General features: G+C 54.2%; 1 protein-coding gene across 4 annotated transcripts in view; it reads left to right on the top strand.

The window, feature by feature from the left end:
- Positions 1–3,952: 3,952 nt before the first annotated feature.
- The window catches only part of EMID1 (EMI domain containing 1), a 104,477-nt gene continuing 91,744 nt past the window's right edge, over positions 3,953–16,685 (top strand). For all 4 annotated transcript variants that reach the window (XM_030583146.1, XM_030583145.1, XM_030583147.1 and 1 more), the window contains exons 1-2: positions 3,953–4,155; positions 4,351–4,750. In XM_030583146.1, the coding sequence (XP_030439006.1) occupies positions 4,632–4,750 (119 nt within the window). In that variant the 5' untranslated portion in view covers positions 3,953–4,155; positions 4,351–4,631. The remainder of the gene's footprint in view (positions 4,156–4,350; positions 4,751–16,685) is intronic.

Here is a 16,685-nt window from a genome sequence, read left to right on the forward strand (position 1 = left end):
AGTATACAGTTCATGGAAGATAGGTCGATTGCTGACTATAAGCCAAGACGGTCAGGGATGTAATTCCATGTTCTGCGTGTCCCAAGGCCTCTGACTGCCTGATGCTGGGACTGGACAACAGGGGATGGATCATGCGATAATTGACCTATTCTGTTCATTCACTCTGAAGCACCTGGCATTGGCCACTGTCAGAAGACAGGATACTGGGCTAGGTGGACCTTTGGTATGACTCAGTATGGCTGTTCTTATGTTCTTATTTTCACCTGCCAGGAGTAAGGTCCTCAATGAATTTTGAATGCCACTTGAAGTGGATGCTTTTATTGTTGTCATTACACTTTATTTCCGTTGTGGAGCATGACAGAGCTGGGCATGTTGGATCCAGTTATGAACATCATATTGTTCTGTGTGCTGAACATATGTCTCAGTTGGGGTTTCCTGCCTCACAGACAGCTGCCCTAGCCGGGAAGGAGCTCGACACCTCACAGAAGGACTATCCCAAGGAAGCCATCAAGACAGGACTCTAGGGCCATTGCCTTTGTATGACTCTCAATTGTTAGCCCAGCCCATGGACCAATGGGCTTCCAACCATGTTGCCTGCAGTCTGGGGGAGCACAAGATCCCCATCTCCACACGTAAGGACGACTTGCAGGAAAGTGAGAGCAGCCAGGACTCTGCCCAGCCTGGGATGCTGACATACCTCGGACTGGCCGGGAGGTGGGAGATCAGACGTGGATGGGGTGTCTCAGGACTTCTCTTTCCAAAGCTCTGTAACGGGGATGCTTTCAGAGTAAGGTCACTGTGGCCCTTTGCTAAGTATGTGGGCCTTGCTTTCCTGCCACATTGTCCCTGAAGGAGTTCAACTTGCAGCCTGTTGCGCTCCCAGCCCAGGTGGAGCTCTGAAGGGTTGTAACATCTTTGACCATAGATGCTGGAACGAGGGGTGCTGGAGGTGCTGCCACACCCCCCGACCTGGAGTGATTTCCATCATATACAGGGTTTGCAGTTTGGCTCAGTGGTTCTCAGCACTATACAAACTGTTCCAGCCCCCCTGTCTCTGACACTGATTTAAGGATCTAGGGCGGCTAGGCAGCAGCAGGACGGGTGTCAGACAAGAGGACTGAGTCTGGGAGCGTGCTAGGAACAGTGACTAGATTCTGGCCTGCCCCAAAAGGCCTGGAAGCGCATGGGACCCCGACTGGTGACTGTACAGAGTGGTACAGGCCAGGTTGTAACAGGCAGCACCTGGAGGACCCCGTTTGACATAGAACAAAAAGACAGTCCCTGCTCCAGAAAGCTGACAGTCTAAACAACCTGCTGTCCACAGAAAAAGCCCCATAGCTCCCAGGCCTGTGGGAATCCATGTAGAAATGTCAGTCTTTCCCCACGCTCCCTTAGGCTGGCTCCTGATTCTCGAGGAACTGCTGCCCTCTAGGGATACAGCTACACAGCAAAGAAAAACCTGTGGCTGGCCTGTTCCAGCCAGCTTAGGCTGTTTCATTGCTTTGTGGGTGCCTGGGCTCAAGCTGGAGCCGGGCTCTAGGACCCTGCCCACACCTGGAAGTCTACACAGAAATGAACAGCCCTACAGCATGAGCCCATGAGCCCATGTCCGTCTGGCATGGCCAGCTACGGATTTTGCTTTGCTGTGTAGACGTAATCCTAGGAAAAAAGCAGCATAGGTGTAGTTTGACTTTAATATTTATGGGAGGCAGCTCCAGTCAGTCCAACGAGGCCGCGCGTGTGGGGGTGGGGAGCAAGTTCCACACCTGCCTGAGGCTTGTAGTTGGGGGGGGGCAATGGCTCACCACCCATCCCCATCCCTTTCCTCCCAATCTACATCCATAGGGAGGGGAGGATTTTTTGAAAGCTCCTGTGAACCATTTGGAGGAGCTGTGAGCAAGGGAGCAGCTGTGGAGGAGCTTTTGCAGGAATCCCTCTCCCTGGAGGGGCAGGTTCCCACTATAGAGGCCAGGAGCCATGTGCACTGGCTGAGACTGGGGCACAGAGATATTTGATGGAGATTCAAGCATCCCACTCTCCAGGTCTTACCCCCTCGCTTGTTGTTCTTTCTTTGACTCCACTGCTCACAGAATTATAGCAGTTTGAGTTTCCTTTTGCAGCGAGCACAGTGGATTTGCCATGAAAGCACAGAACTCTGGGGCTGAGCAAATATAGAAAGCAAGCAAGGAAGAGTCACTTTCAAACGCAGTTAAGGGTTCACATCTCTCTGACTTAAACCTTGATTCGTTTACCTGGCACATCATGTTTCTTTCAGCCACTCCTCCAGTCTTTGGTGCAATAGAAGTAGATCCACATTGCCTTTGCTAATTGCTGAGGTGAGGATGTTTGTGTGGGAACTAGAGCTATCGCTGACTCCCTCTCAAAATGTTCTCTCCCCCCGCTGCATCTGGCAGGTTAACTCATCGGAAGCCTGCATGGTACAGGCGGATATTAGTTTCCCTGTCATCTTCCTGCCATGGCAGGTGTGCAGTGTTGTGCTGATGATTTTGCAGTAGGAGAATCCAGGAAGAGAGAAAGCAAGACCCTGATTGTGTTAAACCCAGGCCACCACGCTCAGATCCACTTCTGGGGCTCTGGCTACTCTACACCTTAAAACAACATAACGTATGTCACCCAGTGTGTGAATTAGCCGCTCCTCTGAAAGACATTCCTTATGCCAGTTCAAGCGCTGGTGTAGAAAGCGCTATGTGGGTGGGAGAGCTTCTCCCATCGACATAGCTACTGCCGCTCACAGTGACCAGAGGAATTAAGCCGACAGAAGAGCTTTCTCCCGTCGGCTCAGAATGGCTACGCTGGAGAGCTTGCAGTTTGCAGCCACCACTGTAAGCTCTCTAGTGTGGCCATAGCCTGGGTCTGAAGTCCAGTGGTGTTTGCATGGGGTGGGGGTGGGTGTGATTTGGACCATGCTCGAAATGGAGGTGAGGCACAATTTGGATGCAGGTCAGGATCTGGGGATGTGTGGCTCTGGAGCCAGCTCCAGCACTGCAGAGAGTTTAAATCAGGGGAGTTTTGATCCAGGTTCTTCTTTACCTCCAGTAACAGTGAAGGGACCAGCACAGAAAATGGCTGGCTTGAGATCATGTCCTGAAGGATAAAGATCCTTTTGTTTCCAGTGATCTGGCAGCTGAGAATGGGAGCAAATGAAAAGGGGTTCAGCCTGGCCAGAAACACACATCCTCACAGCACCTCCCCTGCTAATGTTCCCTGGACCCAGTTAACACCCCTGCTTGTCCTGCAGTGACAGCCCCAAGGCCCTGACCTTGAGCACACGGCACCTCTCCTTCATGTGACTGGTTTGAAACTGGGAGGCAGGGTCTGTTCTCACCTGAGGAGCTGTTTTTCCTGGGCTGCACATTTCCAGCAACAAAGTGATTCCTGCCTGGGAAAGGAAAGAAAAGAAAGTCCCCAGGCCAAGCAGTCATTTGGTGAAGTCTATTGAAAACAAAAGGCCGGATTCTGCTCGCATGCTGGTACCACCCCATTCATTCCTCCTGATTTACACCAGCCAGATCCAGCCAAAAGGGAGCCAGACCCCAGCTGGTGTAAATTTGGGGACAACCATCAAAGTAAGTGGAGCACTATGGAACTACACAGACTGGGGATTTAGCCCAGATTGTGCCCCCTCCCCCTTCACCTTTCCAAGTTTAGCAGCTGGTTCCTGTTGGGCCTCTCTCCTTTACAGGAGTAAAGCCATTGCAGCCAGCTGTGGAAGAGGAGAATTGGATCCTTTCCGAGCAATCCCAGGAAGTGGTTCTCTGTGGGGGGCTGGATCTGGGAAGCAGAAAGAAGTGAGCTCTGTATATGATCTAAGTGGCTTCCCCCTCCCCTTGCTGCTTAGCGAGGCTGGGAATATGAAATCAGTCCACGTCTTGAACATGAAGGAGAGGGGGTGGGGGGTGGGAAGGAGGAGAGAGCAATGCTCGTCTTTTGAAAAGCCTCTGGGATTGTTTGGGTTCCTTAATCCAGTCGAAAGAAGGGGGCAGGACTTTGAGCTGCCCTTAATCGCTTTTCCCTTTGCCAAACATCCCAGCGGTAAGAGCAACGCTGGGCAGAGTGCGAGAGGAGAAAAAGCTGGCTTGCAATAGCCCCCAGCCCCTCTGCCTGTGCCCTGAGGAAGTGCCAGAGTGCTGGAAGGTGAGAGAAGCTGGCGCTCCCTCTCTGTGGCCCATCTTTTCTCCTGCAAGTTTGCAGCACAGAGAGGCGATCTCTCCTCTGGTGATTTTGCTGTCTCTCTAAGCTTAGCTGGAGCCTCCCCCCAGCTGCTGCAGGAGCTCCAGCCAAGTTAATGCAGAGAGCGACTTCACTCCAGTTATTATTTTTGTTTTGCAGGGCCGTGCAGGAAGGATTGGCAGAGCTGATCTGAGTTCTCTCCCCCCGTCCCTGCAAGCTCAGCCTCCTCCTTCTTGATCCCAGCTAAACCTGGGCTTTATTCTGACCAGGCCTGGCACTGGGCCACTACACTTCTCACAAGTCCCTGTGCCAAGGGGGCTTCTCTTTTTTTCTCAATGAGAGATCCTTGAGCGTCGAGCACGTCGGGGGGATCGGCTGAGTTCCAGAAGGATCAAGGGCTCTGCGTGAGCTCAGAAGCTCTGGCCCCACAGACGGACACGATGAGCACGCAGCAGCTCAGCTGGATGAGATGCCTGCCAGCTGCCCTGTGGCTGTGCTGCCTGCTGCCTGAGGGGAGTTGCACCTGGAGCCTGGCAGGACTCCAGTACGCCAACCGAAGGTAAAGAGCATCTCGGCAAGGGCAAGCTATGCACATGCTGCTGTGGTCTAGTGGGTAGGGCACAGGGCTGGGCATCAGGAGACCCAGCTTCCATTCTTGGCTCTGCTGCTGGGAACCTTGGCCAAGGCTGGGTGGCTTGAATGCCCCCTCTGTAGAACAGCTTCGTCCTCCTTTGTACAACTTCTGGAGCTCTACAGGGGCGATGTTCTTGTCCTCGCCATTCTGCAGCATGCCATCAACCCAGCGGAGGGCCTGGCTCTCGGTGGGCATGTGAAAATGCCCATAGATAGGGATAATGGTGGGAAGAGACCTGATCTGTGAATGTCTGTTGAGAGTAACAGGTGAGTGGCAGTTGGGCGTATAGGGGGCCTTTTGGCCCTGCATGCTGGCTTGGGTTGGCCTGTGGTGGGGCTCAGCTCAGTTAGTACTTCCCAGCTTGTCTCTGCAGAAAGGCTTGGAGGGAACAATCTGCATAAGCTGAATTTCCTTTGGACGAGCCAGCAGGTTTGGGGTTGAGGTACCTTGGCTGAGGAGCCTGGGGCTCACAGCTCACAGCTCCAGGCTGCTGTCTGTGATCTACTTGGTCTGTGGACAGACCAGGTCTGTTAACCAGCAGCCCAGTCAGTGTGGGGAGCGCTTACTGAGGTCTGGGGAACCCTGGAGGAGTTGCTGGTTCTGAGCAGCATCCAGCTTTTGTGATGTTTATGGGAAACGTTTTGCTTTGGAAATATCTCCATCACTGGATCTGTATGGCCTTCCGATGTTGGCTGGATCAGTGACACTGTGTGCAGAAGTGTTCTCTTTTCCCCTTCCTGTCCCAAGCAAACCCAGGAAGCATGGAGCAGTGCAAGCCTTGGTAAACATCCCAAGTTAGAAGTAGCTTTTCCCAGCCCCGCTGAGTAGCTCAAGGCACAGCTTGGGCTGAGGGTGCAGGGCAGCTGTTGGCTTATTCCATGCAGGAATGGTCAGAAAAGCAACACTTGGCTCTGATTCCAAACTTCTGGAGAATAATCCGGGGGGATTCAGAGCTGGGGTTTGGTTCAGGCCCTTCACTAGTCTGATTCAACTGACTGTACAGCAAGAGGGTGGTAGGGAAACCTTACATACACACCCTCCTTAGCCCTAGCAGAGAGCTGGCCCTGGGAACACCCTGGCCCACTGGGTGCTGTGGAAGTCGTGCTGTTGCTGTGGATGAACAATGCTGATGCTGGATTGAAGCAGGACTCAGGGACAAGGGGCCTTTCAAGGTCTCTGCTGGGAACATCTGCAGAGAAAACTGGGTTGGGGTGAAGCAGCTCCAAACTGCCCCAGCCAGCAGATGCTTTCCCAGCCCAGTCAGAGGCCAGGGAGCTGTGGGGAGAGTGACTGAATAAGCCACAGATGCTATCTGCCAATGGCATGTGGGGGAAGGAGACAGCAGTAAAGGAAATGCACTGGATTCCCGCCTTTTGTGGGATCAGGCCAGCAGTGAGTGATGGTCTCTCCCCAGCCATGCCTTACCCAGCCATGGTCCCTGGCTTCCTTTGCTTGCTAGTGCTGGGATCTTGCTCTTCAGCAAGTTTGAACATTGGGCTGCTCTAGCCATGGGGCGTAGCTGTGTGGTGAGCTGTGCCTTAGCCATCCCATAGAGAGATCAGATGGCTAGATCCAGACCATGATGGAGATCCACTTGGGGAGACTCATGATCCCTAGGATCACACCTGCCCCCAATGGCTACTCTTGGGATAGAACAGGGTCTCCAGACAGACCTGTGCAGCTTCCCCTCCTACCCATCCCCTGCCCTGCTCTTTGCTGGCTGCCTTTGCCACATACCAAGGGGAGCGCCTGCTCTTTGGCCTCGCCCACCCTGGGGAAGTTGTCTCCACAGCTTCTGGTCACTGAGCTATTTAGGGCTGAACTGTTTAGCTGTTCCGCAGTGGATGGTTTAGTTTTCAGGTCCCATGGGTTTGCCATGACATGGCCTCCCTGCCACATCCCCGATGGGGTTCATAGCTACAAAAAGGATATGAGCCCTGCCAAATGCTGCCTTGCCCTCCCCTGGGGGACCCACAAACTTAGCTTGCTTGCAGGCTTCCTGTTTAATGGTTAACCCCTGATGCCTAGCCATCTGACCTCATTCTCTGGGATGAGGAACCTGTGTATAGAGGGGGAGGGAGTGCAGTCTAATGAATAGAGCAAGAGATTGGGAGCCAGAACATGTGGGGTCTACTCTCATTTCTGAATGAATCATTTCCTCAGCTTCCCCATTTGTTAAAGAGGTGTAACAAGAGTGACAAGGTAGGTGAGGTAATAACTTATTGTTTATAGAATGTCAGGGTTGGAAGGGACCTCAGGAGCTATCTAGTCTAACCCCTTGGTCAAAGCAGGACCCATCCCCAGACAGATTTTTGCCCTAGATCCCTAAATGGCCCTCTCAAGGATTGAGATCACAACCTTGGGGTTAGCAGGCCAATGCACAAACCACTGAGCTATCCATCCTCTGCCTGTGGGTGGAAGAGACAAGCTTTTGAGCTGCACAGAGCTCGTCTTCGAGTCTGGAGAAAGTAGCCGGAGTATCTGAGCTAAGTACAAGGAGGGACAGATTGTTAAGCATATGGGTTCACACAAGTAAGAGATCATTTAAAATAAAATGAGTAATGAACACCTCTGTGGTGATCAGAGAACCAGAGTTAGCAGGCAGCAAGATGTGCTACACATTGTTATAATGGGCCATAAAGCCAGCATACATCTCTGTTAAGTCCCTGGTTTAGTTATGAATTTAAGTTCCACTTCCCAAGCTTGTCTCTTGAGGGTGTTGTGCAGGTTTCAGGCAGAGGGAGCTGAGATGCTCTGATGAAAGGTACAATATAGGTGTTACTTATCCCCCCAAACCCACCGTCAAAAGCAGTAACTGTGGGAAACCCTGGAAGGCAGAGCTTCATTCCAGCAGTGGGCTAATCCTGGTGACAGGGCTGTGTTATAAGCAGGACAGAAAGTTCTAGGCTTTCCAAGGTGCTCTGAGACGCTCCAGCTGGAATGGCAGTGTGTGCATAATGGCTGGGGGGGGACGGGCAAGGGCAGAGAGGCTGTGTGGGGTGCATGTGTGTAATGTCAGAGGGGTATGTGTGTGTAAGGGTAGTTGGGGGGTGTAAGGGTAGTGGGGGGTGTGAGTGTAAGGGTAGTGGGCGGTGTGTAAGGGCAGGTGTGTGTGTGTGTGTGTAAGGTAGTGGGGGTGTGAGTGTAAGGGCAGACAGGTGTGTGTGTAAGGGAAGAAGGGTAGTGGAGGTGTGTGCAAGGGCAGACAGGTATGTGTTTGTAAGAGCAGAGGGGTGTGTGTGTGTAAGGGTAGTGAGGATGTGTGTGTGTAAGGGCAGCGTGGTATGTGTGTGTAAGGGTAGTCGGGGTGTGTGTGTGTAAGGGCAGATGAGTTGTGTGAAGAAATTTGACTCAGCCGGACTTTCACCCCCTGGGGCCCTTGGATTGCTGGTCAGACACTTTCCTGCATTGTGGGTCGCTCTCAGTGATGCCTGCTCCTCAGACTGCGCTGATTCTCTTGTGTCCCCCGACACTGGCTGTGGGAGCACTGTTATGGCAAGGGACCCTCTGCCTCCTGCTGCAGCAGGCAGGGTTTAGGTGACTTTGCCTCCTCTCCCTTTCCCGCTGTGTGCCCTCCGGTGAGGTACTGGTGCCAGCTGTGCTGCCTGCTCCCCTGGCACAGAGACTGGACCTCCTGTACCTTCTACCGCCCCAGTGTTTTCCTTGCCCCCAGAATCTGTAAATACTTGGAATGGAATTTCCTATCCTACCTCTTCTATTCTCTGTGCTGCCCCCTATTGGTCAGGATAGAAGGTGATTCCCAGCCACCCAACCTGCATTCCCTGTGTGCAGGATAGAGCGTGATCCGCCCTCTGCCCCATTGCCCACTGTCATTCTACCATGGCAGGGCGCCCAGGGAGACATGCACCCTGCCCTGAAGAGCGCTCAGTCTGACTAGTGGAGGAGGCAGATGAAGGGTGGGGGGGAAACAGGTGTATAAAGGGGAAGTGACTTGCCTACGGTCAGCTTTTTTACGTGTCTTTCAGGCCTTTTGTACTGACATCCCTGCTGTTATACCCAGGATGGATTTGGCCCCGTCCCTCTGGAAAATCACCCCTCTTGCTGATCCTTTCCACCCTCCACAAGCCCCCCAGAGCTTGCCAGACAATGAGCTCCCCTCCCGCTCTTTTTTCTTGATGAGTCCCCTATTTAAAAAGTAAGCAGTGCCCCTCCCCCCGGCAAATTCTTTATTCTCCTTGCACGGCAGCTCCTTTTCAAAGGCCTTTCTCCTCGGAGAGCAGACAGGCATCTCACAGGTCACAAGGCAGCAAGATGAATCATCCGGCCCGTAGCTCTGCAGCCAGGGCACCCCACCCTCCTGCGGGTCCCCCGCTCAGGCCTGCTTGGGTTGTTTAATATTGACTCCAGCTGGTTGGGAATTGGAATTGCCGTCCGTGGGAAATTGTGAAATGATTTTTCATTCCGCATTGGAATGAAATTTCCCACAAAACAGATCATCTCTCTCCCACTCCCCCACATTGAATTTGGGATCATTGCAATGCTTCATTTTAATATAAATGTGCCCTTCCAATAATGTTGAATCATATAATTTTGACTTTGATATTACATTCAACTATTCACTGTCATACAGAGGATAAATATGATCTATCGAAATATACAATGGAAATAAAGATTCAAGTATAAAGTCAGTCAAAGTTAATTGAATTGAAATGAGACAATTGAAGAGACTCATTTTTACCTTGTGAAAGTGAAATGAACATTATCCAAAGGAGAAAGTTGAACAATTTGTTTCAAGTTTTTCCTGTCAAAAATTCCTGCAACGTGTTTTGATTTTGACAAAACTGCAGTTTTCAATGGAAAACTCTTCTGATGGGTATTGTCCGGCCAGCTCCAATATCTATAGGGTGAAAGCACTCAGGGGCCCTGTCAGGATCAGGGCCTTGTGCTGGGTGCTCTGCAAATATGCATCAAGGCGTGGACCCTGCCCTGAAGAGCCTCGTGTAGCTCCCAAGATTGGCAGGAGGCATGGGTGCAGGTGGACATGGTACTTGGACCTGGGTAGGCATGAGACAAGGGTGCAGGCAGGCAGGATGTAGAGCAGCCTGGGCCCTGGCTGTAGGTGGGCATGGGCACAGGCAGGCCTGAAGGGGGTGCGGGCTGGCATGCTGTAGTGCTCAGCTCCCAGCAGAGGTGTGTGATGGCAGCAGTGCCAGGGTTTAAGAGTGGTGCGGGGCAGCAGCCTGCTGTGGTTAGAGCCCAGGGGTCATTCAAGCAGCATGCCTGGCTAGAGCATAGCCTAGGTCAGCAACCCGAAGCCTGCCCCACACTGGACGTAGGGTGTCGCAGTTCTTTGTGGGTCAGCCTGTAACTCAGCGAGGGGTTGCTGGCTGGCTGGAATCTGAAGGGCATAGCACTTTGGGTGCTGATCTTTTACAAATCTGAACCCAACTGTGGGTGCTGAGCCCTAGAGAACCTGGCCCCCTGGGAAAACTCCGGCCTCGCTAAACCCCAGAGACAGCCCCAGCACTCAGTGTGCCCCCCACACCGCCTTCCTTCCCCCCATTCCAGCCCCCAGGGCACTGCTGGGGCAGGGATGGGGAGCTCCCAGCTGTTCCAGTGCTTGGATCTCCTGCAGGAGCTGTTGCTGTCAGAGGAGCAACGCTGATGTCAGTGTCAGCCAGCAGGAGTCGCTGTGGGGCTGGTTCCCACACCCTCTCCCAGCACAGCAGCGGTGGCTGTTGGGAAGAACGTGAGAGTGCCAGCTAGTGAGGGTGCTGCCAGGCAGGGGGTCGGGGAGGTCTGCCAGCTGCAGCCGGTTTGTGCAGGAGACATAGTTTGCAATAGATTAACCCCCAGGCAGAGCGCTGAGTGAGACAAACTGCAGCATTCCCCAGTGTGGGCATGGGAGCCAGCATGCCAGTGTCTTTGTTCTGCTCGGCCTCAGGGCATCTTCTCCCTCCCTTTGTGGGGAGCCGTGATAGGGAGGAATCCCAGCCAGGGCCCTGCAGCTGCCCACGAGCTGAGTTCTGACATTCCAGCGCCCAGCTGGGAGCATGCCCTCCCTCACCACAGAGAAGGCCCCTTAAAGCCAGACTCACCCAGGCCTTCCCTTGCACCTGGGGCTTAGCTGGGCAGTAAGGGAGTCACAGCTGCGGGGGCAGGGGCTTGAGCCTACCATGCAGGCCCAGGATCTCCACTGCTGAGAGCCCACTTTCCACCTAGTCAGAGAGGCATCACCTAAAGAGCCTTTGTGGTGGGGAGGGCCCCCGGCCCCACTGCAAGAGGGATGGAGAGTCCAAACTGTGACAGACAACTCTGGCTGGGAATGCGCAAGGAATGTAAGAGCCAGTGAGAGGGAGGGAGCTCATGGCCTTTGCCAGCTAGTGATGCCACAGCCAGGCCAGTCCCAGAGTCAGGGCTGGGCTGAGCGCCTGCCCAGGGCACCCCCAGCACAGTGCACCCTCCCACACCACGGCCCCTCTGCCCCAGCTGGGAGGAGGAAGGGAGCCCAGGGCCGAAGTCTTCATTTAGGAGGGCGGGATTCTTTCCTGGGTGCAGGCTGGTGAGTCTTGCCCACATGCTCAGGATTTAGCTGATCACCATATTTGGGGTCGGGAAGGAATTTTCCTCCAGAGTAGATTGGCAGAGGCCCTGGAGGTGTTTCGCCTTCCTCTGCAGCGTGGGGCATGGGTCACTTGCTGGTGGATTCTCTGCAGCTTGAGGTCTTTAAACCATGATTTTAGGACTTCAATAACTCAGACATAGGTTAGGGGTTTGTTACAGGAGTGGGTGGGTGAGATTCTGTAGCCTGCTTTGTGCAGGAGGTCAGACTAGATGATCATAATGGTCCCTTCTGACCTTTAGTCTATGAGTCTATGAATCCCTTAGAACACATGGCAATGTCTTCCAGAGACTAGCTCCCCAGGATGGACTGGAGCCTGGCCCTCTCCCGTGAGGGGCTTGAGCCCCTTCCCATAAATCCCAGCCACTGATTATCCCTCAGCTTTCCTGTGAGAGTGACAGGAACCACTGCACAAGGTCTACATGCTCTGACCTGCCCCCCCACAGCGCTGAACAAGGGGCTCACCACTCTAACCCCCCTCTCCTCATAACACTGAACAAGGGGCTCAGTGCTCTGACCCACCTCCATAGCCCCCAAACAAGGGGCTGGGTGCTCTGACACCCCCCATTATCCCCTACAAGATGCTGGGTGCTCTGACATACCCCCTGACTCCCTACAAGGGGCTGGGTGCTCTGACACCCCCTATGGCCCCCAAACAAGGGGCTGGGTGCTCTGACACCCCCTATGGCCCCCAAACAAGGGGCTGGGTGCTCTGACACCCCCTATGGCCCCCAAACAAGAGGCTGGGTGCTCTGACACCCCCCATGGCCCTCAAACAAGGGGCTGGGTGCTCTAACACCCCCTATGGCCCCCAAACAAGAGACTGGGTGCTCTGACCCCCCCCCCAGCCCTGAACAAAGGACTGGGTGCTTTGATTTCCGCTGTGGCCCCTGAACAAGGGGCTTGGTGCTCTGACCCCACCCCATGTTCCCAGAGCAAGTGGCTAGATGTTCTGATCCCCCCAGCCCCAGAGCAGAGGGCTGGTGCTCTGATCCCTCTACAGTCTCTCTGCCACTTTAGCTGTCTGCCCGTGGGGGAGGCACTAGCTGGGAATGGCTGAGGGGGCAGATTTGGGCCCATGCAGTGGAGCCGAAGGGCTTGATCTCCCCATGTCCTGTCCCCATCCCTCTGAGCCCACTGGGAGGAGCTGCAAGTGGGGGATGCCCTGGTGCTGCCTTAGGGAAAGGTGGCAGGATTGGGGACATGCAAGCTGGGAGGGGATCGGAGGAGGGGGCAGTGTCATCCCCTGCCTCACATCCCCAGCTTTTCTGCAGGCCCAGGCAGGGCCTGGCTGCTTTCAAAGCTAAACGGGATGCTCTATTGTGAGCATTTGGGGCATGGAGTGGGGAAACCAATGGGTCTGTGTGGCACCAGCCACTTCCACACCACTGCAGGGGGCATGTGGGCTGCAGTGCTGGCCTCTCCCAGCAGGATGCGCTGTTGCAAATGGTGCAGGAGCTTTAGCTCTGGGGCACTCCCAGACTCTTTCAGCAGGAGGTGCAATAAAATTTGCCCCAGTGTAACCCAGTGGTCGCCCTCCGTTTCCAACCCACAACACAGAGGATATGGGTCTTACAGCCCCGGCTTGGAAGCCTGGCTCCTTAGTTCACACTGTAGCAGCTCCTGCTTTGTGGCTTTGGAGGTCCCCGGTGTCGGCCAGCGTAGCAGCTGTTGGGGGAGCTAGCTAGCTACTGCACTCCCAGCTTGTCTCCAGCGTGGGGAGCTCTTGGGAAAGGTGCAGAAGGCCTGTCAGAGGGCAGAGGACAGCTCCGAGGCCAGGAGGCGCTGCAGGGAGTACGTCGATTATACACGGTAGTAGCTGGTTCTGCCCAGCCTGGCTGTGTTTCCCCCTGGAGCAGGTGAGCTCAGGCAGAGGTGAAAGCAAGCCAGTGTGCCGTACCAGGGCAGCCCAGCTGCTCCAGGCGGCAATTTAAAGGGCCTGGGGCTCCCAGGAGCGGCTGAAGCCCCAGGCCCTTTAAACTGCCACGAGGGCCCTGCTGCTGGAGCCCTAGGGTAGTGGCAGTGGGGCTCTGGGGGTTATTTAAAGGGCAGGGGCTCCCACAGCCTCTACCGCCCCAGCCCTTTAAATAGCCGCTGGAGCCCCACTGCTGCTACCCTAGGGCCACGGGGGCTATTTAAAGGGCCGGGGCGGTAGAAGCAGGAGAGTCCTGGGCCCTTTAAATAGCCCCTGGAGCCCTGCTGCCGGAGCTCTAGGGTAGCAGTGGCAGCCGGGGGCTCCGGCTGCGGTTTAAAGGGCCTGGGGTGGTAGCGGTGGCCGAGCCCTGGGCCCTTTAAATAGCCGCCGGAGCCACCGGCTGCCACTGCTACCCAGGGGGGAGGGGAGGGCACTTACCCATACAGGCGGGCCAGGGCTGGCTCTGACCCCCTATCCCTGCCCCTTCCACCCAAGGCACCGCCCCTTCCAGGGGCCAGAGCTGGCCCCAACCCAGCCCCATACCGGTAAGTCCCTAGTTCTACTTTCACCCCTGGGGCAGACGTTCTCTCTGTCTTTCCCCCTTGTTTTCTCAATGGCCTATTGTGGGTGGGCGGGCAGCCAGGGCCAGTACTTGGTCCCCGTGCAATCTGGGCTGGGTGGCTCCGTCTCTGTGTGAGCTCAGCTCTCAGGGTTTTTCCCTTCGTAACATGTGGGTTTGGTCCCTCGCCATCCTGGCTCTGTGCTGCACTTAGCTCATCTTGGGATCCTGGCTCCAGATGGAAGGTGGGTTATTTTTTGTTGCTCTCCTTTGATCTCTCCACTCTGTCTGCCTACAGGCCTGAACAGGACTATTGAATCCTGTTCCCATCCCACCCCACAACACCCACTCCCGCTAATATGGCAGCGGATCCTGTGGGCCTCGTGGGATCCTGGTCCCGCTGCAGGGCCCTACGCTAGTCCCGCCCAGGGCTCTAGTGCTGCCTTTCCAACCTGCCCTGCTCCCTTTGATTTCAGCATGCTAAGAGGAAAGGCCAAGAGAAAGGGCTTGGCCATGCCAAGGCCAGTAGCTAGCAGCCTGCAGAAGAAGCCATCATGCTGGCTGCCCCAGCTTCCGCGGGCAAGAGAGGAGGCGCTGCCTTTGGTGCCATAGTCTCGAGTTTTCACAGCACTTCGGCACCTGGTTCCCAGGTCAGGTGTCTTTGTAATGGTGATACCCTGGGAAAATTCCTCGTGTGCACTGGAGCTCACAGCACTACTTCCCCCTGTGCATTCTGCGCTGCAGGCTAGGAGCTCTCCTCTGTTCCTAGCACAGCCCCTGCCAGCCTCCTGTGCTCCTGTGGCACTTCACCCTGAAAGGGGCTGAGCATCACAATAAGAGGAATACCTAGTTCCTACAGAGTGCTTCACAAAGGAGGTCAGTGTCCTGACCCCCATCTCACAGAGGGGAAACTGAGGCTTGGGAGGGCAATGACTTGCCTATTGTCACACAGCAAAGCAGTAGCAGAGTGAGAATTTTGCCTAGCTTGCCTAGTCTGGTGCTATCCACTAGGCCACACTGCCTCCCCTGCCTCACTGAAGCCAAGAAGAGCCCAACAGCTTCCCAGCATCTCTCAGGAGGTGGCCCCGGTGTGGTCTTGTGAACGGTCGTTGACTACCCCATTGCACCTACCTCCCCAGGGCCTCCAAACTAGTCCTTCCATAGCAATGGCCAGCCACTGGGTACATACGGTCCCCATAAGAGCCAATGGGAGGGGAGCCATAGAAATATAGGACTGGAAAGGACCTCGAGAGGTCATCAAGTCCAGCCCCTGCAGTGAGGCAGGACTATCCCTGAGAGGTGTTCATCCAGCCTGTTGTTAAAATCATCCAGTGATGGGGATTCCACAATCTCCCTTGGGAGCCTGGTCCAGAGCTGAACTCCTTTACTTAGGAAAGTTATTCCTAATATTCAATCTACATCTCCTTTCCTGCAAACTAGTCCGATTCCTTCTTGTCCAACCTCCAGGGGCCTGGCAAACAATTAACTACTGTCCTCTTTATAGCAGGAATTACAAGCAAAGAGAGCAGACTGTGTCACTTAACATAGCCTTAAGTCTACACTACAGAGTTAAGTTGACACAAGTAACACCAACAATTATAAATCGCTATAATTACATCACTTGTGCATGTTCTCACAACGCTTCTTCTGTTGGTAGAGTGCGTCCACACATGGTGCCCTAACATTGGCAGTGAGAGCAGTGCACTGTGGGTAGCTAGCTATCCCAGTGTGTTACTCACCACCTTCTGCAGCTAGGAGTTGTGGGAAGGCAAAGTGGATCGCAGTGCATCACGGATGCAGGCTCAATGTCCTGTGATGCAGATTTTTCTGTCGCATCATTCTATGGTCTTCCGACTACATTTTGCGCCATTTTTCAACAACTTGTTTACTGTGTGCCTGCCCTCTCTGCCTGAAAGGATGGATCCTGCACTGCTGCCTACTGTTGTGGTCACTGTTCTGAGCACATCACGGCTGGTCATGCAGTACATCATCATGAGCACCCAATCTGAACAGGAATCCGAGGGGCCTGCCCTGCTGAGTGCCATGGAAAGAAGCAACACCAGATTACTTTTGGCATTCATGGAGCAGCTGCACATAGTGGACTGTCACTACTGGGCTCAGGAAACAAGCACTGAGTGGTGGGGTCAGATTGTGATGCAGCTCGAGGATGACGAGCAGTGGCTGCAGAACTTTCGGACGTGCAAAGCCACTTCCTAGAACTGTGTGTGGAGCTTGCCTCAGCACTGCAGCACAAGGACACCAGAATGAGAGTAGCCCTCTTGGTGTGTGGTGATCGCTGTGTAGAAGCTGGTAAGTTGTGAATCATTTTGGAGTTGGGAAGTCTACCACGGGGATTGCATTCCCGCAAGTGTGCAGGGCCATTAATTGCATCCTGCTGTGAAAGACTGTGACTCTTGGAAATGTGTATGAAATAGTAGATGGCTTTGCAGCAATGGAATTCCTTTACTGCGGCGGAGCAATAGATGGCACGCATATCCCAATTTTGGCCCCCACCATCTTGTGACGGAGTACATCAGCAGAAAGGGGTACTTCTCTATGGTATTGGAGGCGCTTGTGGATCGCCGGGGTCGTTTCACTGATATCAGCACAGGGTAGTCAGGGAAGGTGCCTGATGTGTGCATCTTCAGGAACACTGGCCTGTACAGAAAGTTACAGGCAGGAACGTTGTTTTCAGATCAGAAGGTTCCAAGGGGAGATGTTGAAACGCCCATTGTGATCCTGGGAGACCTGGCATACCCCTTGCTTCCATTGCTCGTGAAGCTTTACACCGGAAACCTGGACA

The sequence above is a fragment of the Gopherus evgoodei genome, chromosome 13 (assembly GCF_007399415.2).
Source record: "Gopherus evgoodei ecotype Sinaloan lineage chromosome 13, rGopEvg1_v1.p, whole genome shotgun sequence".
Classification (NCBI taxonomy): domain Eukaryota; kingdom Metazoa; phylum Chordata; order Testudines; family Testudinidae; genus Gopherus; species Gopherus evgoodei.